General features: G+C 26.4%; 1 protein-coding gene across 2 annotated transcripts; it reads left to right on the top strand.

Annotated features, from left to right (window-relative positions):
* The first annotated feature begins 573 nt into the window (after positions 1-573).
* On the top strand, positions 574-17,174 carry LOC124499734 (QRFP-like peptide receptor). 2 transcript variants are annotated; one of them, XM_075728467.1, is made up of 8 exons: positions 574-1,184; positions 6,368-6,712; positions 6,819-7,100; positions 12,841-13,028; positions 13,129-13,386; positions 13,949-14,053; positions 14,134-14,353; positions 16,512-17,174. In XM_075728467.1, exons 2-8 carry the CDS (start codon positions 6,406-6,408, stop codon positions 16,955-16,957), a joined length of 1,806 nt encoding a protein of 601 aa, XP_075584582.1. In that variant the 5' UTR covers positions 574-1,184; positions 6,368-6,405; the 3' UTR covers positions 16,958-17,174. The 2 variants fall into 2 exon arrangements, with proteins under 2 accessions (XP_075584582.1, XP_046919643.1); XM_047063687.2 differs by lacking the exons at positions 574-1,184; positions 16,512-17,174 and adding an exon at positions 15,600-16,362 and having other exon boundaries at positions 6,289-6,712.

The following is a 17,174-nucleotide window of genomic DNA, read 5'->3' as shown; positions in this document are numbered from 1 at the left end:
TAATCATTATTCAAACAAAAATTCCGATGGTTGGCAAAACTTATAATTTATTCTGCTGTTGTAGCTACTTAAGAATTTTTTTTTTTGTTCGGTCTGCCAAAAAACGACTATCGGTGAATAAATGAATGCAACAGCTGTGCTTTGCTAATTTTTTATGGCCAATTTCATTATCAATTTTTTTTGGTATCTTTTTTTGATTAAGTGAAAAAAAACTTGAAAAAGCATAAGTGAAGAAAAGAACAATTATAATCATGACATCAATTATGACAAGCATGCATTTTTTCGATTTTTTTCCGTGTGAGTGTGTGTCTAAAGGCAATTTTACTCTCATTTTGTTGAAGAAAAAAAACCGAAAATTATAATGAGAATCGAAAATTTCAACTAAAGTAAAAAAAATTCATTTTCTATATAGAGTCGGCGCCATTCGATATCGATATATATTATATATATTTAAGGCGTATCTTACCACCTTTTTTTCAGTTTTCAGTTCGAAAAAAAAATATATTCTAAAATGTATTGACAAGCCACAAAAATTCCACTATTACTATACGGATTTAGAATAAAGCAAACAAACACAAGTCTACACTGGAATCAAATCATCATGATCATGATCATGATCATCAATTCATTAGATTCAGTTTAAACATCATTCACAAACATATCGCACATATTTGTTTCAACGGAGATAAAAAAAAAACTTTTATTTTATCAAAAACTTTCCAATATTCTCAAAGCTTATCATTATGATATATATTGATGAACAATAATAAAACAATGGCTATAATAATAATTATATTATAATTCATATCTTTTTTCAATCATAAAATGCTTTTTTTATGCTATGATCATCACATGATTTGATATTGAAAATTTGTTATAAATATTGTGTGAATAACAACAATAGCAACAACAACAACAACAACAACAACAACAACAAAAAGTCAAAATCCGATTAATCGATGAAAAATCTATATCCAGAAAAAAAATCATTGATTTCATGCATACAACTTTCACTGTGTATTTGTTGTCAAAAAAAAATATCTAGAATTCAGCCTATTTTTTTATCTTTATTGATAATATGCTAAATTTGTTTGTGTGTATGATTGATGAATATGTATCAAAAAAGGTGTTTATGAATTTTTGATTTCGTATATACGGGGGCCGTACATATCAAACAAAAAACGGTAAGGTTTAACTTTTTTTTTTTGAAAGTAACAAAACTACTACTGCTATTTTTTTACAAATTCACATTCTACAGAATTATTTGTTTTTTTTGTCACTCTATAAATAAATAAAGAATTTTTAATGATTCTCAAACATGTCATGTGATTTTTTTGTTTGTGTGCCTGTATGTATGTTCCATGAAACTTGCACTTTACATTCATTTTCATTTGTATATTGATATTATTTTTTTTTGCACAATAAAAAGTTTTGGTATGTTGATTCTCAAATCTTAATATAATCGTCGTACAAATGTATCCAAGAATTCTCAAAGGAAATTAAAGCTTTTAAACAAAAATTAAAGATATTCACTTCTTCTTCTTCGTCTTCTCTAATTATTCGTAATGTTGTGTTCCAAATTCAAGTCTAATTTTAATTAGTTTTTGGCAAACAACAACCACCATCATAACCATCACCATAAAAAGAGAAAGAAAAAATCTTAATCGAATGATTTTTTTCTTTATTCTGTTTTTAGTAATTTTTTTTTTGAACAAGAAAAAAATTAACCTAATGAAATGAACATACTCTGTCCCTGGATGTGCATGTATATATGATTGTTGATGATAATTTTTTCTATTTTAACCCGGTTTGTTTGACATTTTCCCGCATCTTTTGGCTTCCTTTTTGTCTGCGTGTGTATGTCATCTGAATGTTTTCTTTATTCCTATCTAATTCTTTTGATTTTTAACAATCAAAGTTTGTATAGCAAATTCTTCCCACATTCTTTTTTTCCATTCTCTTTGTGTGTGTGTGTTTTGTTGTGTTAATGCTTCAATAATCTTTGGTTATTTTTTGCTTCATCCGTTGATCTTTTTTTCTGCTTTGTTTGTTGCTTTTGTTGTCCTATTTTTTCTCACTTTCACACATTATTCTGATACAGTTTGATAAGGTTCATACGAATTTCATTATTATTTAGTTTTCTTTCAAAAAAATTCGGTTTTTCAAATATTTTTCCGCTTAGAGGAAGGTCCAATTTCAACGCAATTTGATAATTTGATAACAATAAGATGATGAAAGAAAAACATGACAAAGAAAAAGTGTGAAAACTGTAAAATTTTTATTTTATTTTTTTTTTTTAATCAACAACAAGATTTTGTTATTGATGTTACAGAAACTAGAATAGAAACATTTTTTTTTGAACAACAACGACAATTAGATTCATGTTTCAATATATTATCTCCACCATCATCATCATTATCATTGTCGTCATCAAGAAACAAAAATGATGATGTTGACATATCAAGAATAACGAATCATGTAACTATAATTTTTTTTTATATAAATTCAAATAAAATAATAAACAACAACAACAACCGAAAAAATACTGAATCCTTTTCTTTATTATTGCATTTGAATTCCATCTTTGTTCATTTATCGTAATTTTATTTGTAAAAGTAAAACAAAAATTTGGAAATAACCAGACACTTTTTTTTGTGTGCGTGCAATAATGATGATGTTTATATTACTTTGAAGAGAAAAAAAAATAAATTTCAACAGCTTAAAGCTATGTTTTTATGAAATATTTCTTTTCAACTTTAAAACTATTGTTTTTCTCTGATTTTGATGGAATCAGATTGAAGAAAAAAAAAATATATCCGACGAAAATTTTATTATTATATAAAACATAGTGCTTCTAGTAGATAACTTGTCTTACTGTTGTTGTTGTTTTGTTTTTTTATCCATCGGTTGTCATGGTTGCATTCATTTAGGCAGCGAAAATGATGCGGATTTTTTTTTCATCTCCCTCGACGCTTAAAGTGAAAAAAAAATCTTTTTTTTACAAAAGAAAAAACTTTTGTTTTCAACAACTTGGAAATATATTATTTTCTTTACGACCAACTTAAAAAAAAAATTTTCGGATATTTTTCGTCATTGAATGAATGAATCTATTAATATCTAATCGATAAAAATATTTTCTTTCTTTAAGATTCTTTTTTTTATTCTTAAGATGGCCAATATTTACCAAAATGATAATCGGCCTATATATATTATATTTAATTATTCTATACATTAACCAAATGTAACTAATAGAATTTTTAATCAATCAATCAATCAGTTTGGTCAAACTAATCGGATGGCCATATTTCTGATCACGATGATGATGATGATGATAATGGCGGCAAGATTTTTATAATTATTATTATTATTAATTCGGCTATTGATTGTTTTTAGATTATGTGTGATAATAATGTCGAAAATAAGAAAAAAAAACGATAAACAAAGTAACACATATTGAACAATGGTGGTGGAAAAAGCGATTGTGAAAAAATATATTGTCATCGCTATTTTTACGATTTATCATGTATCGAATTTCAGATCAGATTTTCTTCTTAACTTTTCCTATATTTTTTCTTTCCATCGTTGTACTTAAAGGCTTCGTAGTTATTTTTTTCATGATACAGAATTTCATAATGATTTCTCGAAAGCTTGAGAAAGAGCAAAAGAATGGCAGGAATACAACAACAACAACAAAAAAAATTGAAAACAATCGAATCAAATCAATACAAGTAGTAGCAACGAGCCATAAAAAAAACTAATCAAAAATCAATTCAGATTTTAAAACTTTTGCCAATATATTCTACGTGTTTGTATGTGTTTTTCATCATCAAAAGTACTTTTATTCCATATTTTCATATAGTCATTAAATATTTTCACATGAAAAACCCAACAAAAATCCAGAGTAATTTTGTTTTAACACTTCAAATTCTTTTTATAGTTCTCACAATGATCATTTGTTTTTTTTCTATTATTACTTACTTTTCTCTCAAATTTATTCAATTTTCTATATCCACCATGTGTGTATGTGTGGTTCATTTTCGATAATTTGATTTTATAAAGAAGAAAACTCTTGTTTTTTGTTGTTGTTGTTGTTGTTGTTTTATTATTAGTATTTTGGCCTTACGGCATCCCCTTTTTCTATAATATATATGAATGTTTTTCAATTTATTTTCACTTTGAATTTCTGGCGATTCTTAACTTGTTCATTTTTTTTTTACTTTTCCAGCTAAATACATTATGAGAGAGCGAAGATAAAGACAGAAATACGAATTCCATTTGGATTCGTTTCAAGGGACAAGTAAATTTGGTATTTTTTTTCTCTTATCTTATCTTGTTATTATGGATCTGAACAACATCTATTTTGTTCGACAGTTTATAGTGTAAGTGTGTGTGTGTGTTGGGGGGGGGGGGGGGGTAATAAGTGAAATCAATGAAACTTTTATCATGTTATATTGTAAATTGCTTTTATCATTATTTTTATTAATTGAACTGCTCTAACAACTATATATAACTTTAACATTAAGTCAATGATGTGTATACATTATCATCAATAGACAAGTGTATATAATTACAACTTGTGTGTGTGTGTGTGTGTGTGTGTGTGTGTGTTACGTTACGTGAATCCATAATTAACACATTAATCTTGATATAATAAGATGTTGATGATGATGAAATTATTTATTGTAAATGTGGAAAAAAGAATGTACAATTGAAATTGATGATGATAATATTGATGTAATGTGGTGTGATTTCGTATCATTGACAGCAGCACACACACACACACACACACACACACACACACACACACACACACAACACTTGAACAATTCCGCGACTTTGGTCAGAATAATCTATGTGATCATGATATTAATTTCTGTATAGTCCATTAACTAAAGTATTTTACAGATGCATTTTGCGTATATTTTTCTCTACCCCCCCCCCGAAAATCATCAATTGATGATGATGGTGATTTTTCGGAAATGTTTAAAAAGGGAAAATAAAACATAGACATAATGGAAAACACACACAATTAAAATGGATTTGAATTTTCCGTGTAGAGAATAAGAGAAAAAAAAATGATCACCAATTACTGTTGTTGTTTCGAATTAGACAGTGATTGTTTCGGGTGTGAGAGAACCTAATTTTGAAAATTTCCTAATTCTCGTTTTTTGTTTGTTGTATTTGATAATGATTATGGTGTCAAAAACATTAATTTTCAATCACTTTTTTGCTATTGTTGCTTAATTCTCATTGAATAATCAACTCCTGATGATGATGATGATGATGACGATGATGGTGTTAGCTTTTTCTCTGAAACACAAATCCAATCGTTATTTCGTTTGTTTGCTTTTTTCAATTTTTGTGATTTTTTTCCTTCTTCTTCTTTGAATTACAATACATCTATTATTTTACAATTTGAAAAAAAAGAAAAAATTAATTTGAATATTTGTGTTGCTAATCTATGTTCAATTATGGATTTTTTTTAGAAAGTTAATTAATTGAAATTATTGCCATGAAATCATCACCAGATATTAAATGGATGATGATTAACAAGTTTACCTGTAATGTGTTTTACCTAGTATAATTTGCGCTAAATTTATTTTTTGTTTCTCTTTAGCTTATTTTGATCAATCATTTATGAATGAATCACACTTAATCAATCATTTTTTCTTTTTTTTGTGTCGTTATTGTTTGCTTGTCATTTTTTTCTTTTATCTTCTCTATGTATATAATGGATATTCATAATTTTTTTTTTGTTTTCTATTACACACAAACACACACAGGTGTTGATCGTGTATTCATCAATTTAACTAATCGTTTTATTCTTTTCTGTTTCATTGAATGAAAACAAGGAAAATAACATAGTGACATCGAACCAATGAATACCAATAGAAAGACATAGAGAGAGAGAGATACAAACAATCCATTATTTGATCATCATCATTATCATCATCATCATATGTGAACAAACAAAAAATTAAAAGAAAACGACGACAACCAGATAAAACTTTTAGATGAAATGAAGAAGAAAATCCATTAACAATGATAATGTAATTTATCTGATGATGATGATTACTTTTTTCTTTATTCATTTATTGTATATATTCCCATGTTTGTATGCGCGAGTTGATATATTGTCATTTTCAATTCATTTTTTCCCTCATCATCATCAATGTGATATGGCCAACAACACTTACTCTAGTGATGGCTATTCAAATGGATTGTTTGTTTGTCTGTTTCTAATGAAATGAATTTGAATGAATAGAAAAAAAAATTTCAAACTGCTGTTTCATTCATTCATTCATTTATTTATAGTTGACATTACCAGTACTGAACTATTTTTATTTTTTATTTTTATTTCTTTTAGATAACCAGTTATTTCAAGTTGTTTTTTTTTGATATATAATGAGCAATAAACCACTATTGTTGAACAATAATGATGATGATGATGATAAGACAACAACATCAACAGCAACAACAACATTATTATGGTATTTAAATAGTCCATCCACATTGAATCCATCATCATTTGCATCATCATCATCATTATCGTCGTCATCATCATCAACATCAAATGATTTTACATCATTATTATTTGAATTTAATCATACATTTCATCATAATCTTCATAATCAACATCATTATCATGATTATATCGAATGTCAAGAACAATTTATTGATATTGAAAATTTTACAGATCTCACTTTTCCAGGTATTGTATTTGTTTTTTTTTTTGAAATTTCTTTTTTAAAATTTTTTCATTTCTTCCTTACCGGTTTTTTCGACCATCAACAACATCATAAAAATTATTGAAAAAGGTGAAAGAATCGAAAGTAAAGCATTCGGTTTGGATGAATATTTCAAGATAACAATTTATATATTGGCTATAATAGCTTCAATATTTGGAAATTCTGCTGTGGTCATCAGTGTTCTTTCAAAACGATCATTACGTGTCACAGTTAATTTATATTTAGCTAATCTGGCTGTAGCTGATATACTAATATGTATCTGTTGTATGTGGGTACATCTTGTCAATCATTTAACGGCACCAACATATGTACTTGGACCATTTATCTGTAAAATCAATTCATTTGCACAAAGTGAGTAGTTGTTTTTCTATTGCTTTTTGTTCAACGGTTAAATCAAAAAAAAAGTCCTGATTGTTTCCGGTAATGAATTCCTTGCCCTATAAACCATATAATTCAGGAAAAAAAACAATCCATATTGAATGATGCTTAAAAGTTTGTACCTTTTAAAATTACTCTACACAATTACGAATTGTAAAATTTCGCAAATTTTTTTGCAAAATTGGAACTGATTTGCGTGTGCTTTGATGAATGAATATTCTCAAATACTGCTACTAAATAGAAACTGATTAGTTCATTAAGAAATTTGGTAAAATATAAATTAGCAAATTCAATTAATTATTGCATGGTTGACTAGTCACGGAAAAAAATATATAATTTGTTTCTGTTTATTTATTTTATTTATTTTTTTTTTTTTTTTTTGTTTCCAAAAATATCATTTGAATCGTCCTCCGGAAAACACATGACATAAACAAATAACACAAAATAATTAATATCCGTTATAAAAATAAACATGTGTTTTGATGTACAAATCATTGTTGTCAATATATGAGATTTACATTATATAGACAATCTGTGTGGAAAACTTTTTTTTTCCAGTTAAACTACCAAAACAAAACAATGCTTATGTAATAGAATTACAATTAACACTTTTATCTTTTGAATGCATATAACACCTTTGTTGTTGCTGTTGTTGTCAATCAAAATGTAGGCATAAAATTCAAAAATTAAAAATAAATAATAGTATTCTAAATAAATGAAAAAACAAAACAAAACATCATTATGTGAAACAAATAAACAGTGAAACCTGAAACAGATTTTCAACAATAAAACAGGAAACTTTATACAAAATTTAAACTTTACTTTTGTTGCATTAATTATCGTCATTTGAAAATAGAGAAAAAAAAACAAATGAATTTGACATAACTGTCCATGGTTGTGTTTGCATTGAAAATAATTATTTCATTACATTACTTTATTTTTTTTAATGCTGAATATTTCTTAATTCCAAAAATGAAATGAAAATGAGAATAAAACTTTTATTCCATTTGTCACATTGTTCATGATATGGACATTATTATTTTGTTAAGTAAATGACATATACAATGGTCGTTTCAAACACAAAAAAAAACAGTAAAATGTCATGAACTCAAAAAACATCAGTATTTGTTGTTTATTTTATTTCCGGAATACAAACAAACAAAAAAAAAGTAAATTTAATATTCAAATTAAAAGTTCTTTGTTTTTTTTTTTGATTCCAAATTCAATTTTACTTTTTTTATGATCCAAATTTTTCGTCCATTTTGTCCATCATCATCATCATCATCATCATCCACCCAAACATTGTGTTTACGTACATACATAATATATATTGATGTGAATTCGAAAAAAATTCTAAATTTTTTTTTCGTTTTATTTGATTTTCATTCATTTTATATTCAAATGAGAAAAAAAAATCTGTTTTCGACTTAGATAAAGCAAAAAATCAACGACATACACACACATATTGATGATGATGATGATGATGATAATGGAATGAATATAAATTGTTGATAGTGTTTGATGATTGGTGAATTGAATTCGAATTTTTCATTCGAAAAATAAAAGCATTTATAATCATTTATAATAGTGATTTTTTTTTGAAAAGATCCAATTTTTCATTTATATCAATCCTTCATTCATTTCACTAAACGGGTATTTGTGTGTTTATGTTGTGAATGTATATCATTATCACACTATCAATAATACCAGAACACTATTATTATGAATTAAAGATGCTTTAGATGTTGAATTATGAATAGGAATTTTTTTTTTGAATATTTATTTTTTTTTGTTCTATTTTTTTCATTTGGATCATTCATTCATATTGATGCTGATATTGATTTATTTTCGATTCGATATTTGTTTGTTCTTTGTTGCAATAACCAATTTGAATTGTGAATAATAAAATAAAAATCAAGAGCAATTATAAATTGACAATGAAATTATATGTACGTGTATGTGTGTGTGTGTGTGTGTGTGTGTGTGTGTGTGTGTGTGTGTGTGTGTGTGTGTGTGTGTGTGTGTGTGTGTGTGTGTGTGTGTGTGTGTGTGTGAAAAACACTTTCTTTCTCCATAGAAATAGTTATTTTTTTATTATTCTGTTTTTTTTGTGTGTGTGTGTGCGCGTAAAAATTACACCCAGATGAATACATTAGAAAATTTATTGAATATGGCATATATAATAATAATAAAATAGACTGTGTTATTTATTTCAGGCAAGTTTCATTTATTTATTTTTTTTTTTTGCCATAAAATAAAAATAGATGTTTGATGAAACTGTCAACACGATTTCAAATCGTTTCAATCAACATCATTGTCGAATGAAACGCTGTATGAAGGGATTCTTCTTCGTTTTTTTTTCGTTTTTTTTAAATTAAATATTAGTTCATGTCAGATCGATGGTTATTGATTGATTGATTATATGATATGATGATAAAAATGATTGTTGATTGATTTTTCAACTTTTGTTTTCTTAAAAAAAATTATTTTTTTTCCATCTATTTATTCATTCACTTTGATATGATGAAATCTATACACCAACTTTATTTCGATCACATCACACACACACACACACACACGCACACAGTTTATTCAGAATTAAATTTTTTCATGAAATTATTAAAGTCAAAATGAATGGAGACAAGAATCATTTTGGTACAATGATGAAAAACTATTTCCGTTTTAAATATTCGATCTACATGTAGCGAGTTTTTTCATCTTCTATCCACATTTTTTAATCCGATTCAAACTGAATTCTTGAATTGAAATTCTTTGGTTTGTGAGAATATAAGAAACGAGAGTAGAATTTGATTTGGAATTCATACAAAAAACAATCCATCAAGAGAAAAAAAATGAAGCGATAACGTATGAAAGAACGTGAAAAAAATGTATCATAGAAATTCAAATTGGTGTGTGTGTGTGTGTGTGGGTATTTGTCTTTTGTTGGATCCATTTCCACAACAACAACAAAAGAAAGAAATAAAAATATGCATTCATCATCGGCACTATCACCATCATGATGATTATTGTCGAATTCAATTGGATCAAAAAAAAAGAAAATCCAAAAAAATAGCGAAAAACTTCATGTGAATTGAAAAAATGAATGGAAAAATAAATAACATTGTGATGATGCAAATGTATGATCAAAGATGTGCAAGAATTTTCTCATATTACAAGCTGAATGAATTTTATCCATATGATGATGATAAGCAGAATGTGTAGAAAAGAATCTATTGCACTGTAAACCATACATACATGCATACATAAATCCGATGACAATTCTTATTCTTCTTCATTTTTCAATTCTACATACATTTTTGTTGAAACAAACCAAATCAAAAAAAAAAATGTATTGTATATTTTGAATTTGATAAATATCATGATTAAATCAAGTTGACTGTTTTTCTGGATTTTTATTCTAATAATATAGAGTTTACAGTTGTAATCATTGATTTATATGACAACAACAAATGATAAACGATAATGGAAAGTACAAGATTTTTTTTTTGTTCAGAGAACCAAAAAGAATTTTTTCTTTTTATTCGTAAAAAAGACTATTTTTAGATTTAGTTCAGATTTTTTTGTTTTTGTTTTTTTGATTGATTTTTTGTATATATGAATGTGTTGAAAATTGATAAACATAAAAATGGCAAATAATTCAATCTGATTGATTATTATTATTAGATAATCCGAACAATTTAACATAACATTCCAAGTTGAAAACAAATTGTGTTCATGATGAATCTGAACATTCACAAAGACTAAATACAAACAAATCCATTATTCCTAAAGGCAATTATTGTTTGAAACTGTGTGTGTTTGTTTGTGTATATAAGTGAAAATCAAATAATTTGGTACAGAAATGAAAAAACTTTTTCATAAACTAGTTATGATGATGATTATTGTATAAATAATTTTATTTGATTGATTCAAAATCACTGGATTTGTTATATGAAAATGAAATGATTGTATATGCAAAAATGTGACAAAATTTTTATCTGTTTTTTTTTTCTTTCATTCACTCACTATACAATGTCAAAACGAAAATTTAATTAACGGTTTTTTCTCGTGAATCAAAAAAAAAAATTGTAATGTAAATCTTTCAACATCACATGGTCAATAGACGGCCAATGACATGATGATGATTCATATTTGTCATATTTTTTCTATCTATCTGTCTTGTATTTGTTTCTGTTCAATAGAGAGAGAGAGAGAGAGAGAGAGAGAGAGAGAGAGAGAGAGAGAGAGAGAGAGAGAGAGAGAGAGAGAGAGAGAGAGAGAGAGAGAGAGAGAGAGAGAGCAAAAAAAAAGATCAAAATGAAATAAAAATCATCAAAAATGTCAAATCAGATTCTTTCTTATTTTTATGTATTTTTTTTCTCATTCCAATTTGGAGATATTTTATTCGAATGTAAGAAACTCAAGAAAAAAAAACTAGGAAAGAAAGTGAAAAAATTCCATTTTTTTGGATGCTATATTTGTCATTTTTTTCATTATTATTATTATATGTTACAACAATTCTGTAAATTCTACTAGATTTGTCCGATCTTTGACCAAACAAACATAAAGTACAATTACAAAATTATAAATGGGCTATGAAATGAATGTCAATCTCATCATTATGACATTTTGTTGTCATTCAATCCATCTTTATGTGGTATTATTATTATGATGAAGAGAGAATAAACAAAAATTCTGGTTGTTGTTATCAAAGAATTTTTTTTTCGTTAAATAAAATGAAAAATTCTGTTTCGATATAAAGATTTTAAAATTTAATTTATAAAAAAATTTTTCATTTTATTCTCTTTTTTTTATATCTACCGATTTTTCATATTCATATTCTTTATTTTTGTAGTCATGACTCGTTTCTCTACTTTATTGAAATGAGAAATTCCGTTTTATTTTTTCTTTTGTCTGCTGTTGTTGTTATTGTTGTTGAACATTGCAATATGTGATATCATTGTATTCATAATCATAATCGGTATATGTAATTAAGAAAAAAAAATTCTCATTATTAATACAAAATTTATTAGAATTTGTGCAATGTTGAAATTAAATTGAATTGAATGAATAAATAAAAATTTTTTTTGTATGAAATGGTAGAAATTATCGAAATTCTTTTAAAAAAGGTAAAATTTATTTATTGATTTTTTTTTGTGATAACAAAATGGTTATTATATATAGGAAAAAAAACGACAAATGGAATTTCAATTTTTTTTTTGCACATCTATTATATCACTATGTTGTATTCAGAATGTAAACAGAATATACAAAGAATTTGATTCCATTTTTCGTATTTGTCTTTTGTCATTCGTTCTCTATCAAACTCAATTTATTATTATTGAATCAATTTTGTTTGTATTCAAATTCGATTCAGTTTCAAATTCAACATTGTATGACTATCTATACATGTGGAGGAGGAAAACAAGAGAAGAAGAAAAAAATGGCTATTTCGAATGTTTGTTTTGTTTTCTTGATAATAGATACGAATATCGATTTTTTATCTCTTAAAAATCGATCATCACTATTATATACTTGATATAAAGATAGTAAGGATGATGTTTTTTTTCATTGAATTTACAAATTTTACAAATCTGAATTTGTTTTTGTTTTTTGAAAAATTGTCCTCTTGAACTGCCAAAAATCTTGTTGCCGATAGTCCAATATTTTAATTGATTTTGATTTTGTTTTTTTCCCATACGTTTATTATCAGTGACATGTTTAACATCATCAGTATTGTCATTATCTGCCATTGCTTGTGATCGTTATATGGCTATTATATATCCATTACGTACACGTGTAACGAAACAACGAACCGGTATTGTCATCACTGTCATTTGGATTGTATCATTAATTATTTCAATACCATTCTATTATTCCCGTCGTTATGAAACGGTTAAAGTAAGTGTGAATTAAATTATGACACAAATGTGAATGACTAAACTGACTTTTAATGTTATCGATTTTTTTTCTTGTTTCAACAATCTGACAACCACTAAAGTGGATAGATTATACACAGACAACTTGTATGGAAGATTGGCCATATACAATGACTTATTCGGAAAATGATGGTGGCTGTGTAAAGAAACATACGATGAAAACATTCTATTATACATTAGTAACGACAACATTATTCTTTGCACCGGTATTGATTATGATAACCGCATATTCAGCTATAATTTGGATATTATGGGGTAGCCGTTTACCTGGTGAAGCGAATGAAAGTAATTTACGACATCAAAAAAAATCCAAGAGAAAAGTATGTTTTCAATTTTTTGTTGTTGTTGTTGTTGTTGTTGCTAAAATGTATACATCCTGCATATATTATGAATCGATTATCAATCAAAAAAATTTTTTTTTTTGTTTTGCTGTTGCAAATCTGATATATGATGATAATAATTTTTATAATATACATTTACATAACAATCTTTCATATATTTTTTTTTTTTTGATTTTCAATCAATTTTTTCGGCAACAGAATCGATTTGTCATTAAATTCACGTTAATAATATATTAATATTGAAAATGTTGATGAATTTTATCATCATCGAAATCTGTTACCACCATACGGTTTTCTTTTCCTGTTTATTCCCAAAATAATCATTGTCAAATGACGATATTATCATTTTTCTAGTTAACACTGTTTCTATATTCAGAATTTCATGCTATAAACATATATAATATATATACCATATAGAAGGAATAGATTACCTCCAACGAATTAATTTCAAAATCATTTTTAATGAATGTTTCCATCATTAATTTTTCTCTATATATTTTACTTGTCTATGTATATATTTATTTTATTTATCGAAAAAAAGGTAATCAAAATGGTTGTTGTCGTATTATTAGTATTCGTTATTTGTTGGCTACCATTACAAATAATTGTATTATATTCAATTTATTTTCATTCAAGTAGTGAAACTGTAAGTATTGTGGTTTATTATTGATCTACTTTATTGATTAATTAATTACATAATTGATTTATTATTTATCTATTATTTAGCTTCCTAGCTGGTTTGGTAATCTGATATTCTATTCATATTTTATTGCCTATTCAAACAGTGTATTCAATCCGATTATATATGGTGGTTTTAATCGTAATTTTCGTGATGCATTATATAAGAATGCATTCTGTCAAAGTCTATGGTGTTTCGGTACTCGTGATAATAATAATGTTATTGGTGGTGGTGGTGGTGGTGGTTGTACGCGTTGGCATCATCCACGTAAGTTTATCCTTTTTTTCTTTGCAAAAGATTTTTCCTGATTTTTCAAAATTTAAATTTTTTTTTATTTATCATTTTGAATGCAATTTTTTCATTTCATTTTATCATTATCATTATTATTTCGTAATATGCATGCATCGTATACGCACACGCCTTTTTCTGCAAATTATCTCACTCATTAATCATTCTTTCATCCATTATTATCATCAACATAAAATCCTTATGGTATATGTGGTTTGCTTTCTTCCTTTCTTTCATTCATTCATTCATTCATTTGCCAGAGAAAAAAAACGAATGATAACCAACCATACAATAACGTTTTTTTTCTCTCTCCGATTTTTGATATAGCCCCAAGGAGAAATGAAAAAAAATAGTCTTTTACATTTTTTTCCCATTTATTTATGACCAAGACACATAAAAATAGAAAGAGAGTGGATAAAAGAACCCATGGGTGTTAGAGATAAAATAATGTGACTTCCAAGTCAAAGAAAAAAAGATATACAGTGGGCACTCTACTACTTACGAACAACTTTGTTCCAGAAGAATGTTCGTAAGTCCGAATATTGGTTAGTCGAGTATCCACTGTGAACAGGAAAAAAATCATTTAGCCAGAAAAAAATTTGTAATAAATGTCCTTTTCAAAAAAATAATACTAATTGGTAAATATAGACAAATATCAATGTCAATCCCAAGAAAACATAATAACGATCCATTCACGTCTATCGTTTTCGATGTCTAATAATGTATGACATGACCATGATGATGATGATGATCATTTTCATTAGTGGAAAAAAAATCATAAAAGATATAACTAGCGATTATTGTTATACTATAGTTTCACATTTCCTCGAGTCAAAATTATTGTTTTAAATTGTGGTTGTTGTTTCGAATCACATTCGATTATTTTTTTTTTTTTTAATTAGTATACTTCAATTCATTTGATCATCATCATCATCATCCACGAGACATTAATGAAGGCGACAACGACAATATTAGAATGGATCAATCTTAAATTCTAAAAGTTTAATGATTAGTTTGTTTTACAGAATTAATTTTTTTCTGTTGTCCATGTTTGTGTGTGTGTGTGTGTGTGTGTGTGTGTGTGTAATTCGCGAATTATTTTTTTTTTGTTTTATTCTATATTTTCAATATTTTTTCTTTTTTCATTTCTCATATTTTATCATAATTATTTGTTTTAAAATAATCATGTTATATGAATCGAATGTGCTGCTATGTTTATTTATAGGTTGTACCGACATTGCTCATTATTCTGATCATCAATGAATGAAAATTCTTTTTTCTCTCTCTTTCTCACACATACACACACACTACTAATTTAAATGTACCTGAAATGTATTATTCTTTTATTCTACCTATTTACACCATTCACCACAATCACCACCAATGAATATTTTGTGACTTGATACTGATCCTGATCCTGATATAAATATTCAAACACCTCACCAATGGACTAACACCATGCATCTCGAGAATAAAATTTGAAAAATTAATTAATTAATTTAAATTTCAAAATTTTTTTTCATGTCATTTAAATTAAACTAAAAAAAAATTCTATCTATCTGTACCACACCAAAATTTTAATTACCATCAATGAAAAATCCATTATAAAACAAGCATCGTTTCGTTTTTTTTTTTTTTTTTTTTTTTTGAAAAACTACCAATTTTTTGGGCTGCCTTTATTTTACTAAAATTTTTTTTATTCATCTTTTCATCCCAAACATTTTGCACACACTTGCAGACACTAACCAATTGATCTTATATCTTTTTTTTTTGCCATTTCTTGATGCTAATTTTGCACATTTGAGATTCCTGATCAATCAATTATTCTTTTTCCTGTGATAAATTTCAAATTGATGTGCTTGTTTGTGTAAAACACACATACACACACACATTTATATATACACCCACCCTGTATGAATTACACTGGGGAAAAAAATTGGCTCTTTTCGTATTTCCTGTTAATTAAATTAAAATTGAATTTTTTTTCACTACTTACTACTACTTTCATTGATAATTTGGTATGAAAATTTTTATTTTTTTTCCCCACCATACCCCACACTTCCTCGCACTGTATATCATATCAAATCGGTGTAATATATTCAAATTAAAATATAAAATTATGTATGTATATAAACAGAATTTTCCATTGGATCAATGTCGACTATTGTAACAACCATCCAACAACAACAACAACAACAACCAAATCGTAATGGAATGACTACATCATTATCAGCGAGTAATTATAAATTTTCAATAATAAAAAAATCACCACCAACTACAACAGCAACGACAACATTCGCGACAATGACATCAATGAATAATGGTAATAATAACAAGAAGAAAAAGAAGAATGATAAGAATCGTCACTTTATGAGAATTCGATTGTCATCATGTTTGACTTTCAATAATAAAAAAAATAATGACGATAATAATGTTAATGATGATGATGATAACAATGTAAATGAACAACCATCACAACAACAACAACAATTCATCAAAGATTCTATTGTTGAATTTGTTGATGATCCAAATAATGGTAATGATATATATGAATTGGAATCATTAACAGCTTCCATTGTATGATATATTATTATTATTATTAATCAAAAAAAAAACCAATTTTTATCGATATTCAAAAAAAAATTTCAACAATTTCATTTTCATTTTGACCACCCCCTCTCTCATATAAATTTTTTCCGTTGCCAATGTTTTTTTTTCAACCAATTTTTCCTCCAATTATCTATCATTTTAATCAGATAAAAAAAATTTTACCATATTTTTCGTGGTTGAAACATTTGAA

This window comes from Dermatophagoides farinae, chromosome 2 (assembly GCF_024713945.1).
Source record: "Dermatophagoides farinae isolate YC_2012a chromosome 2, ASM2471394v1, whole genome shotgun sequence".
Taxonomy (NCBI): Eukaryota; Metazoa; Arthropoda; class Arachnida; order Sarcoptiformes; family Pyroglyphidae; genus Dermatophagoides; species Dermatophagoides farinae.
This window is presented reverse-complemented; position numbering and strand designations above follow the sequence as displayed.

Excerpts from the sequence above, each read along its gene's own strand:
- LOC124499734 (XM_075728467.1), top strand. The coding sequence starts at position 6,406 with ATGAGCAATAAACCACTATTGTTGAACAATAATGATGATGATGATGAT. Across the intron at positions 14,054-14,133 it reads TTCATTCAAGTAGTGAAACT|CTTCCTAGCTGGTTTGGTAA; the intron begins GTAAGTATTGTG and ends TCTATTATTTAG. Across the intron at positions 14,354-16,511 it reads TACGCGTTGGCATCATCCAC|AATTTTCCATTGGATCAATG; the intron begins GTAAGTTTATCC and ends GTATATAAACAG.